This window comes from Charadrius vociferus, unplaced genomic scaffold (assembly GCF_000708025.1).
Source record: "Charadrius vociferus isolate BGI_N301 unplaced genomic scaffold, ASM70802v2 scaffold59, whole genome shotgun sequence".
NCBI classification, from domain to species: Eukaryota; Metazoa; Chordata; class Aves; order Charadriiformes; family Charadriidae; genus Charadrius; species Charadrius vociferus.
Genome location: NW_009661371.1, coordinates 648,699 through 661,056, shown reverse-complemented (window position 1 = coordinate 661,056; position 12,358 = coordinate 648,699). Strand labels below are relative to the sequence as shown.

Below are 12,358 nucleotides of genomic sequence, written 5' to 3'. Positions count from 1 at the left end.
TCCCTTTAGTGATATTTCTGCTCTTGGTAATAAAGATAATGTTGTGGCATTGTTTTCTTTAACTTCTGAAATAGTGTGTTTGACAGGTTTGCCCTCTATTTCCTCTAGTTACAAAGGAGTTCCTTCCTTCTGCTTGCTGCTCTGTGGCCCAGCAGGCCTAGGAAATGTTTAGTGGGTTTTGTCTGGAAGGTAGAGAAGTGATTTAACTGCATTTGAGTTCCTTCCAGGGTCTGTGCTGCAGGGCAAGTGTGGCAACACGTGCATTTTTACAAGGTGGCAGCCTCTGCTTTCTCAAGCTTGTAGAGTAGGTTTAGATACACGGGGCAGCTTCAGATGTACAGAGGAAGGATTGTACTGTTCAGTAAAAAACTTTTAGTTGGTGAAAAATACTTTGGCACATATGTACGTTTTATGTGTCTCATTCATTTCCTAGCTAAAGTTAAAAAAACCCACTTCTTCAAATCTGTACCAATTGTTAGTACAAAATCTGTCATGTTTGCTGTATCTAAGAGAGTATACATTTTATATTTTTTTGGTTAAAATAAATGCTTCAGTTTTGAATCCAGCTATAGATTTTCAGGCACAGTGTTCCCAGCTTGCTAGCATGTTGTATCTACAATGGGAAAATCGGAAAGATTGCAAAATTTAGTCTGCTCATGTTCACTCCAGAGTTCTTTTCAGAAAAAGATTAGATGATAGAACATAACTTTGGAACTTGCTGTTGTACAGTATGGCTTTCCTGAGGGTTGTATTTTTTTTTTCTTGCTAGTTTTCTTCCATGCTTTTTGTCAATTATTAACAGGTGTTTCTGTAGTTTCTCTTTAGAGAATATTCTGGAGGATCAAATTTCCCTGTTTGAGTAGATTGTTTGGAAGGACAGGGGAGGGATCTGGCTTTTGAAAACTGCACTAATATGAAAGCAGCTTATTTCTCCTGCTCAATTCCGGATATACTACTTGGCTGTCTATCCGCCTCTACTGTACTCAAGTCTTTGACAAAGAGAGTTGCTTAGTCCTTTGTCTTCTTTTGGAAAGATTTCCTAGGAAACCCAGAGAGAAAATACATATGCAAACATATTACAGAAATGAGAAAGTAGTAGTTGCAGGAAAAATGGCGTACCACAATTTATTAGTTATTAATATGGAGCATGGCCTGAGCAGTGGGAATTACAGTGGAGTTTTGTTTTTGCTGATAGCTGGAATTAATACGAGGAATGAGGGGAAGAGGGAGAGCCATGGGAATGTTGCCTTTGCATTAAGCATTAAGGGGTGGGCAATGGGGAAGGCTCAACAGCTCTGGGAAAAACAATCAAATTTCCTTTTCCATGTGTATTTCACAAGAGATCTCACGAATATTGAACTTTAGTGAAAAGATGAGCCTCAACCCCTTCAGTTTTACCCTCTCATCAGTGTTTTGAATTGCAGAAGGTTTAGATTTTCTTCTCAGTCTCTTGAAATTCTGCAGTTCTTTTTCTTCTTCTGATCTCAGTCTGAAAACTTGACAGATGAGAGTGATGGTGTGTCTTCAAGAGAAGTACAGCATTCTGAAATAGCACAGTTGTATTGAAAAGAATATGTTTTTCACACTACAAAGAAAATGGATGTGTGCATGGTGTTTGTATGAGTAGTGTGCACTAATATGAAGAAATCGAAACTACCTGTACAGGTACATTAAAGAGAATGAGCTTTAGAAGGCTTGTCAGATATATTACTTCAGAAGAAATTCTATTGTAGGGTATGATAGCATTGTTGAAGGTAAGATGATTATATGGATTACCGCATGATGGGTGGTTTTAGGGTTTTTTTTTTGTTGCGTTGTTGCTTTGGGTTTTTTTTTTTATTTATTATTATGGTCTTGCAGTGCAATGTGTTGTGTCTTTTCCCTGCACATTCAGGAAGATTCCTTTGCTTGCTGTGATCGACTTAACTTCATCTTTGTATGCTATGATTTAAGAGTTCAGAAATTTGAAACTCTCTGACAAAGGGACTTTTTAATCTTCCTGCCACTGTATGGTGAAGGAAATCTGATAGCATTTTTTAGCAAATAGGTCAGTACCACTGAAAAGAGTTCCTCTGAGAAACAGGGCTATGTTATGTGCCAAATGTAAACTTAATGGTGCTGTAACTGCATGTGCACTGGAGACCCATTTTGATCCACCACCTAATCCTTCTTGGTGACGAAACCCTATACTGTACATGCAATTTATATGTAGCTATGAAGATGACATTTAATAACTGCTGTATCTTATATACGCTTATGTAATCTATGTGCTTTGAATCAATGGCTTGATAGACAAGAACCTTTTCCATCACTTTAGACCCTAGCAGAGGTTTTGCCAATCTGTGCTATATAAAGCTGCAGATTTCCCAACATGCTGCTTCCTGTCAGGCCTTAGAACAGATCCAGCTTTCTGTTTCTAGAAAACTAAATCAGAAATGCTCTGGATTCAATCTCTGTCCACCTAACTGAAAGTTATTCCATGTAGGATGCTGCTAGCTCAGCTGTTTGGTAGAGTTGTAGCCGAGACAAAACTATGTTTGCTTATTTCTTTAACTCCCACCCGCCTTACGCCATGTCCTTAAAAGCACTTCACTATTAGCGGAACCATTTTCAGTTTTTAAATTTCTGTTACATATCGCTGACTTGAATCTGTGTGCACAGTTCCTGACTCATCTTCAACAGAAGAGGCAGAGTAAAGGTACCAAACCTTTCCTCCTCTGTAACATTTCCCCCTGTCTGCAATTTATTCTTGCAGACATTATCTTCTGCGTTGATTTTCTCTCACTCTTGCATATAGTAGAGTTGCTTTGGTGTTTTTCATCTGTGACAAAAGCTGAAAATTAGGGTCTTGCTGTGTTCTTGGTCAAGCCTATTAGACATGAGCCTAATGAGCCCATTTACTTGTGAGAAACAGCTGAGTGGAGAAGTGCAAGGGAATCTCTATCCTTGGAGCTGCCTGGACACAGTCCTGAGCAGGCTGCTCTAGGTGGCCCTGCTTGAGTAGAAGGGTTGGATGAGAAGACCTCCAGAGGTCACTTCAACCTCAACCACTTTGTGATTATGTTAATATTCGTTTATCTTCTCTCCCCAGCCTGTGGCCACGGCTGCACGTTGGTCAGGCCCACGGCCTTTTCTCACATCTCAGAAGCAGGTTACCATTGGCTAGTGTAAAATTTTTCACTGTTTATCAGTACTCTGGAGATTTAAAATTGTAACTGTGATTCCATATGATGTGCAACTTGTTCATCCTCTTTATTTTTTCAGATTGGTTGAAAATATTTTCATCCATTTTTCCCCTGTTATTTTCTGTTGTTATGTTGGCTAACAATGGCTTGATATAATCTGTGTGCCATTAATTTTTAGGGAATTGTCCTCACTGTGGAAAACTGACATGTTAGTATGATAATGCAAAAACTGCTTTGTCCAGGTTGACATTTTGGCTCTTACTGTTTCTGTATTAGTTGACGTGGAGAGAGAGAGAGAGCGCGAGCAATTCACCTTATTTCATAGTGTAGATGCATTGAAAAAGCACTGTTGGTTTATGCTGTGCCTTCAGATAGGTTTTTCAGCTTGCAGTAGTCAGATGAAATGTTAATACTTTTGGGAGAGAGTGAAACAGGGTTATTTGGCTGTAAAGCACATTGTAGGACTGATTCATTATGTTAGTTTTTTGCAAAATTTGGGATTTTTTTCTTTTGTCTCAAACACATGCGTATATGATGGTTGTGTTTCACAGGCTTACCTAACTGGCTTAAAATCTAAAGGTTGCTAGTGAATTCAATCTAGAAGTGGACTGACTGATTATTCCTTGTAACTCTTTAATAATGGAATTGATTTATGCTGCACCTAGATTTTCAGTGTGACCCAGTGTAACACCGCATAATCACGTGGCACCAGAGACTACAAAAATAGGAAGCTGGCACCATGAAGATGGGAAGCAGGAGGAACAGGTTGATGGTAGGGGAGGGCTCATGGAGTCTGGCTGCAGGAGGCTGGTTGTGCTTTTCTGGCTGCAGCTTTTATCATTAAGCTGGAAAGCACAAATGAAAGAAATACATTAGGAGCCCATAAAGATTTCAGCCTGTCACTGTTGGTGCACGCCTGTCTTTCTTTCTCCCAAATACAACGTTCCTGCATGTCTGTGTGTGTCTCCAGCTCCACTCTTTCGATTACTTTCATCTGCTGCGGTTGGATTCAAAGTGGCTGCTGATCAGCGTGATGTCTCGGTGGAAGGCAAGGTCTCCTGTCCTCCACTGAGATCTCAATTGAGCTTCCAGCTACTGATCTACTTAACCGCCGGATGCAAGCAGCCACTGATGTCTGATAGTTAATAAGCATATGCTGCTAATTAGCTCCTGCAAAATGCAGCTAGGGCCTGGTACAGCAGTGGCTGCGTAGCATGTGGAGCTTTGGTCACTGTAGTTCACAGCAGCCGATCAGAGGTCTTGGAGATAACTGGTTTTCTCCTAGGAGGGGACAGAGATAGGGCTAGTTAGCTGCCTGGTGGTAGCTGTGTTTTGAAACATCGATTATCTGTGGTTACCAGTGGTAACCTCCTAGTTCCAGCATAAATGGAGCAGCAGTGGTGTGATGTGGAGCTGAGAGCAAGTAGAGAACTTGATGGTGTAAAGGATGCTGAGCAAGCTGTAAGCAAAGAACTTGGTCTGGTGCAGTGAACACCAGACACTGAGCAGTTTCTTCTTACCTACCAGCTTTTGTCTGACAAGATAGGAACAGGGACACTGCTTTGGTGTAGAGCTCTCTGCTCCCCAGTTCACACCCTTTCTGTCCTTGCCTTCAGAAATTCCTAGGCCGACTGTCTCTGGGCTACCCAGCATGCCGAGGTGAGCAAGTCCAGTGCTCTCTTTGTGGGCTGCCAGGGCAAAAAGTGGCACCCTTTCGGGGCTGTCGCTCTGGGCTCTCTTGTACGGAGAAGGGGGGCACGCCTGGCAAGTTCTCACCTACAGTGTGGCCAGATGTGTCTCGTGGCGTGGCTGTGTATTGTTTGGGGTTGTCATCAAACACAGAAAGGACAGATTGAACTGAGATATGGTGGAAGGGATGGATAGCAAATAGATGAATATTGTTTACAGCCTTGTATTTCAGTTTTGGTCTTCTGTGGCATGGTTTAATGACATTAATTTTCACTCCTCTGGCAGACAAGCTTTGTGCTATCCAAAACATCGCTGCCAAAAATCCTCTGTATTGACACTGATTGGAAGGATGTTTTCCTCAAAGCTAGCAACTGCTGAGAGATTTGGAAGAGTAATTCAGGCTGTTACCTGCGCTTTGTTCTGCAGGTGCCCTTTTGCAAAACTATAAATCCTGACCTGCTCAAAGGAGCTCTCTAAGTGGTGTTATTAGTTTGGTTCAAGTCAAACAGTTCTTTGAAACAGACATTCTTTGAACAGAAGTATTACGTGAGGTTGATGGTCTGTATTGCTGTGCTTCAGCTCAGAACTTGAAATCAGTCTCTGCCACAGGCACGCACAGTTTGTTTTCAAATGCTTTGCAAATGAATATTTTATTAGGTAGCTGTGGCCAAATGCTGCAGGATGGCCTTTGATATGCTTCGTAGCCAAGCGGCTTTAGCTGTGTTGGCAGAGCCCTCTGGTGGGAACGCAGCCTGCGCCAGCAGCAGCCGGTCCTGCGGGCAGTGCCACCCACTTGTCCCACATGCCGTCAGCCAGCCCTCGCTCTGCTCAGTGGCATCCCACCAGCTCTTGGCTCGGGCGGTCGAGGGCTTCCCCGTCGTCCCGTTCCTAGCCAGGAGACCAGACCCTGTGGAGCACACTTGGCCTTTTTTGGCAACCCTGATGGTGTGCTGTAAGCACCTGTGTAATTTTAGGTGCTGCTTTGCAAAACGTGACTGCTTGTTGAGAATAATAAAGTTAGCTAATTACAAGATAATATTTTCCTAACCCGTATCACAGTGCGGGAGAGCTGTGGTGAATTTCAAGAATTGCTTGTATGAATTTCAACGGTATCTGTAAATACCTTTTTTAAAAAGTACCACTTAGTAAAAGTAACTGATTTACTTAAGTGGGACATTTCTAAATCAAGAGCCACAGCCTTCCAGTTCTGCTTTTCCTAATCAAGGTGTTTGAGGAAAGGGCTTTTGTGTGTTAAAGTATCAACTTACTGAGCATGAAGGAAAAATGCTATTACACTTGTCTAACCTAATAGTATTCAAAAGCCTAGTTAGGACTGCTAGATGCAGTGCCAAACCAGAATGTGCAAACAGGTCTTTTAATCTGATTAGGTCCCTAAAGTGTTGATATAATACAGGCCAATAACTCTCCTGCAGGAAATCCAGCTGTTTGAGATTGTTGCGCAAGTAATGCAGTAGTAATAAAGTGTCTTTTTTTCCTCCTCACATGCTGTCCAGAGCTTTTCACTCACCATTGATTTGAAACACTCACAACTGTGCCTGGTATTTTATCTTCATTAAAAAAAAAAAAAAAAAAGAAAAAGGAGAGGAACAGGCACCATGGCTTGAAAAGACAATTCCCTGTGGTGGGCAGGAACCCCTCTGATGGAGTTGGAGAGTGGTGGCAAGACAAAGGCAATCATATTTTTGTGTCATTTTACTTGTTTCATAATCAAGCTTTTGTTAAGACAGACAGGCAGACAAATTCTTCCAAAAGCTAAGTTAGCCTTCGTGGCCTTTAGTTGAAGTGCCAATTTCAGTTCACGGCCTTTGCGTTGAGCTCGTCTGCTGCATCGCCAGCAGCACAGAACTGCTCAGCTGAGAGACCTGTCATGCGAGAGGCAGTTGCGCGGTGGAACTCCTTGCTGCAGGTTGTTGTGAATTCCCAAAGCTGAATATGTTTCAGAAAGCAATTAAACATGCTTGTGCATTGAAAATTCACCGGTATTACAAGATGCAGATACTTAATGCCTTTGTGAACCCCTCAGCTGCAGCCAGGAGGATGGGGTGGGAGGTACGCGGCTGTGTGTCCTCACCCTATTCCTCCTCACCCCTGGGTGAAGGCAGGATGCTGAACTACACAGGGCTCCATAAGGCCCTGGAGAGGGCTGGTTTTGTCGTGGTTCTTGTCCCCCTCTGCTGATCATCAGAGGAGCTGTGATGGGGGGAGTACCAAGCTGTTTCTGATGGAAGAGGACCCTAACCCTCCTCCCGCAGCCTAGAGAAATTCTTTCTTGAGGGATATTGTTTCCAGAGGAGGGTTCCAGTTTACCTGCAGTCCGATCTAGCATTTCCCATGGGCTGACAGCTTTCCTCACCTGTAATGAGTTTGACTGGAGGCTCATTACAAATGCACATAGGAGGCAGCACAAAGGTGGTTCTTTTCTTGCAGGAAAGCTTCATCTTCCTGTTTTTCTTACAGTGTTGTGGTTAGAGGCTTTAATTCTCTGGCAGGTGGTATATGGTATGTTTTTCGAGCCCTGCATCTTTTGGCTCTTAAGATACCCTCCGCTCTGTGACTTTATGAAGCTGCTTAAAAGCTATTTTTCTAATTTCTGAATTGAAATTCCCTTAAAGTTGTATTGCACAATATCATTGCGATTCAGACTTGTAGAATACTGTCTTACTTCCGCAGGTCATCTTGTTCCATGCTCTTTTTAAGATATTCATGTGCAATTTTAATCCTGTGATGCAACAACCCTCCTGAGTTATCTGTTGTAACTCAGAATTTCCAATGTAAATGTTGCTTTAACATTACTCGTGGTTATCTCTAACCTCAGAGTCTCTTAGCAAAATCTCTTGGAGAGTTCATGCTCTTTTGTCTGTGCTTTTTATTTCAAATGCCTATTTTCTTGGGAAGTGGCTGATGATATAATATTTGGAATTCTTTAAATAATCGCTGCTCTTCTGAAGAACTTGGTGAAGTCTAATATTACCATTCAAATAGGCAGGTGAGGGCTTTGGTAATTTGTACCTTTTAAAAAGCCGCACTGCCTCGCTTTTGTCTCAGAATTTATTATGCTTCCCAAGTATAATGTGACATACTGAATAGGGCAGGGGGTGGGGACATTGTCTTCAGCTGACATGCTGTTATCAGCGGGACTGTGTTTCTGGACACAAGATTTCGCAGTCATTGGTCGTCCGAAGAAAGCCTTTCCATCTGAGGATTGGACAAGAAGATGCGTCAATTTGCTGCCCGTCTCCAAGGTACTGGTGATGCTGCCTCCACAAGCTGGCTAACGTCACAGCTCCATCACCCAGCGGGGTGTGGGCTTTTTTCTCCTCTTCTCTGTTTTAATTCTGTATTTGCTTCCTACTGCATTTCTTAATCTGTCTTCTGCCAAATGCTAACAGCATGATATTTTGCAATCATTTAGGTGAATACAAGAAGGACGAACTCCTGGAAGCTGCTAGGTGAGTGCTGCTTAGAATATAAAGCATATTTTGGGGGTGGAAGCAGGAGAGGAAAAGGGATTTTTAAAACAGTAATGTTTTGCCATTGCCTTTCCGTGAAATGATGCAAACGAACCACTTCATTAGCATAAATCTCTTTGGACTTTACAGTCTGGTACAAATGGGAAAGCTTGTTTATGTAATTGAAATCCCCCACTATGGTGGTTATAAGGTTAATATTGAGTTTTTGCTTTAATCTGCTTAAATCCTCTTTATCATTTTGTGACTGTTCTTTTTACGAGCAAATTAAATATTGAAATTTTTCTTTCCTTTTGGTTTTTACTGCTACCTTAGGATATATTTTGAAAATAGGCTTTATCAGAACAGAACATAAGGAAGCCTATACAAAAGGTGTAAAGTTCAGTCATATATTCCAAAGATGTTTTCATCGTTCCTTCTGACAGCACAAGACTGTTTTATGTAGGCTGTTAACCCTTCTAAAAAAATTTCTGGATATTGGTATGCAGTTGTTTCAAATGTTATGGGCTATATGCTATGAAAATATGTTTAATTTAGAACATTTAATTTGGCAAATGGCTTTCAGAGGATCTGTAAAATTACATAAAGGAAATATAGGATGAGGTTAAAAAAAAAAATTAGGAGGTGGTTTTGCATGATCTTTTGTAATACACAACTGCAAATTTAATATTTTTTTTTCTGTATTTATCCTTGGTTTTGAAGATCCTTTAGCCATCTGACATTCTCCCTGGCAGTGTACAAATTTCAATATACTATACTTTGATATCCAGCTCCTTAGCAAATGTTTTGCGAAGAGCTCTGTCTTTTTCCCCCTTTTCCATAATCCTCTCCTCTCCATTTACAGGAGTGGTAATGAAGAAAAACTGATGGCTTTATTGACTCCTTTAAATGTGAACTGCCATGCAAGTGATGGGCGCAAGGTAAGTTAATACCTGCTTTATATTTCTGTTATTCACGAAAGGCCAATTTAGCCATACTGGGAAGCACAGATGTATAAACCAAGAGAGTGTATGGGGGGAAAACCTGTGATGTCTTTTCACCATGAAATTAAATGCTGTGTACTTGATGCTGGCAGTTGTGACAGATCAACAGTCGGCTGACGTGGATTTTGTGTGTGTCTTTTCTTTTAAATGTCAGACCCTGGCATACGTGTAAAGTGAAACCTTAAGACCTTTTATAAGAAAAACAAAATGTACTGTTGCAGGTGAATAAAATAACTAAGGGAGGAAAGTTGTTATTTGTAATTGAACATTGTCTGGGTGATGTGGTTGGTATTCAGCTTAGCTCCTAATGCCCTGCCATGTAGACTAGACTGGCAGTGTATTGATATGCTTAACACCTTCTGCATTTTCTTTAATTTGACGTTATTGTTTTGACTTTCTCTGGCAGGGATGTTTGAATGAGTTAAATTAAGGATTAGGCTAAAACTGGAGGAGGGAAGAACATACGGAGTGAGAATTAAATCCTATGATTTTTGATGTTTTAGACATCGAGATGATGGTCTGTCTGTCTAGACTGTTGGATTTATAAACGTTGGTTATTGTATTAATTTATTTTTTACTGTGTACCAGAATGTTCTTAATCTGCATCTCTTAAAAACATCTCATGTGTAACAGTACATCTCACTTTTGGAGAGAAAAGCATGGGGAGTGTTCCTTTATAGTTTTCTTTATTTTTGGTGGAGTGTGTTGGAGCATAGTTTAAAGCTCTGCATCTCACTTTTGGAGAGAAAAGCATGGGAAGTGTTCCTTTATAGTTTTTATTTTTGGTGGAGTGTGTTGGAGCCTAGTTTAAAGCTCTGTTTATTCTGAAGCTGTTGTGGAACAGCCTAGTTCCACTGAAATCAATGGAGATAGGCCAGTTTGCGCTGCCTCTTAATTAAAAGATGTGTTGTTGCTGTTTATAAAAATGTAGCTCCATTGTGAAAATATTCCTATTTTTAATACACATTTTAAAATGTTTTCTCAATTGTAATGCCTATGATACCACTATGTGAAAGAAAACCCAGTCAGTTTTTTGCTTGTTTACATTTGTCACTGATTGGAAGTTTTATGAATCTTCCAGGTTTTTAAAACAATTAATTTCATGATCTGGTAACAGGCAAATGAACAAGGGCTTTATTTAGTTCAGCGGTGTCAGAACTGATGAAATGCTCCCCATATTTTAACATTAAACATACTGCCCATAGTTCTTCATTTCCTTTTTTTTTTCTAAAGACCACCATTCAAATGAGATTGTATTTAGGTATTAATAGTGCACTGTGTTGTTATAATTAAGCAAGGTGGTATACAGCAGTGCATTACTGAGTAATTGAGTTCACATCACTATTGATTTAAGGCCAAAGGCAGAGTTAGGATTTCTTTCAATATGGAGAAGAATAAGCCCTTGCGGATATCTTATCTAGAATACTTATCAATCTGAAAAAAAACAAGACCAAAAAGCAGCAAACAACCCCCCCCAACTTTAAAATTCATATTAAGCTAGTGGAAAATATTTATGTATTATTGCACCCTCTGAATTAGTTTGAAAATTTATGCCCAAAGATCAGAACGCGTATTGCAGTTAAAGCTAATCAATGTGGATGCTTCGATAATTTGTTTGTGTGTTTGGTTGTTGGTAAAGGCACTGGTTATTAAAGCTCCTTTTAAGATGGCTTGCCATTGATATTAATTAGCTTTTTTAATGGTCTGCCATATACATTTTTTTTTCCCTACCATATGTGTACAGACTATTTAAGGTGAAGTAATTCTCTGTAGCAAATGTGCTATATAACTATTAAGTATTCCATTTTTCAGGCAAAGCTTTCAGGTCCTGTACTAGTGCAAGATCACTTGGGTTTTAATCATTCTAAGCTCTGCTGCAAATTAAGTGAACTTTTCAGCCTACAGCACAGCGTTCTTCTAAATGAAAATCTCCGCTGGTGTAGCTGCCTCCAGTTGGCCTATGCTGATTTACAGTAGCTGAGAATTTGTCGATTTTGGAAGTTCTTTTTTGCATTCCTTGATGCTTTTCGTAGTTATTTTTCGCAGATCCTTTGAGTTTTCAAGCCTCAGACTTATCACAGTATAAGGCCACGGACTTAATGGAGCTGTCAAGGCGAGCAAGTGCAGACTGGAGTGGCCTGAGATTCTCAGCATCACGCTTACTCTGCATACAGACATATCCACAAAGTCTTGTGTACACACTTCTCCGATTTGTGCATTCCTTGGCTTTGCACGTTTCTGAGATGCCCAGCGCTACTCTCATAAGGGAAACAATTAGCTTTGTAGGTGAGGAAATTGAGTCCCAGTACTGAATGGGTAATTATTTTTTCTGTATAGCAGGTGCTGGTAGGGGATTTTTTTTCATAATTTGGGGTGTGAGTTTCCAGAAGTTTTCCTCTAACACCCATTGCGCTAGAACTGAATAACAGAATAGAGAATAGTCAGGATATTGTTAATCACAGTATTGTTTATTTCATTGCTGTATGCAGTTTACTTCCCCCAACCCCCACCCTGGGGTACCTCTTGTGGTACTACTGGATCCAGGAACTTCCCGGATTTCCCAAACACCCCATCTGCTGTGAGAGTGTGCTTCACAGAATGGATAAAAGGGGTGGAAAATTCCGACAGTAGTTCGCTGGTTTGAAACCAGCTTTGGTTGGAAATAACAAAGGCTTACTGCATTTTGTGTGCTGCTTGCAGCCTTTTTGAAAAGTATTGATAGCCAGAGTCTCCATTCCTACTGGACAGGAGTCCATGCTGCTAACACAGTTACAGCTGGTGCTGATAACCATCGCTCCATCTGTTTATTTAGCACAGAGGTCAAAGACTGAATAGGAGTGAAAACTGAATTTGCTTCCCCTCCAAGTCACAGTTTAGATAGATTGTATGAGCATTGTAGAAATGTTCACATTGCTGAAGCTCTTCAGCTGTTGCCTGAAGAGGGAACTCATTCTCTGTTGCTACTCTTGCAATTATTTTCTGGAGTGGAAAAATGAAGGTGTGTGTGTGCAAA

The 12,358-nt window shown here is 40.7% G+C and overlaps 1 protein-coding gene across 1 annotated transcript in view; it reads left to right on the top strand.

The window, feature by feature from the left end:
* TNKS (tankyrase, TRF1-interacting ankyrin-related ADP-ribose polymerase) overlaps positions 1–12,358 on the top strand; it is a 135,986-nt gene that overhangs the window by 64,522 nt on the left and 59,106 nt on the right. Inside the window, exons 4-5 of the mRNA XM_009893675.1 lie at positions 8,308–8,344; positions 9,207–9,282. Of these exons, the coding sequence (XP_009891977.1) occupies positions 8,308–8,344; positions 9,207–9,282 (113 nt within the window). The remainder of the gene's footprint in view (positions 1–8,307; positions 8,345–9,206; positions 9,283–12,358) is intronic.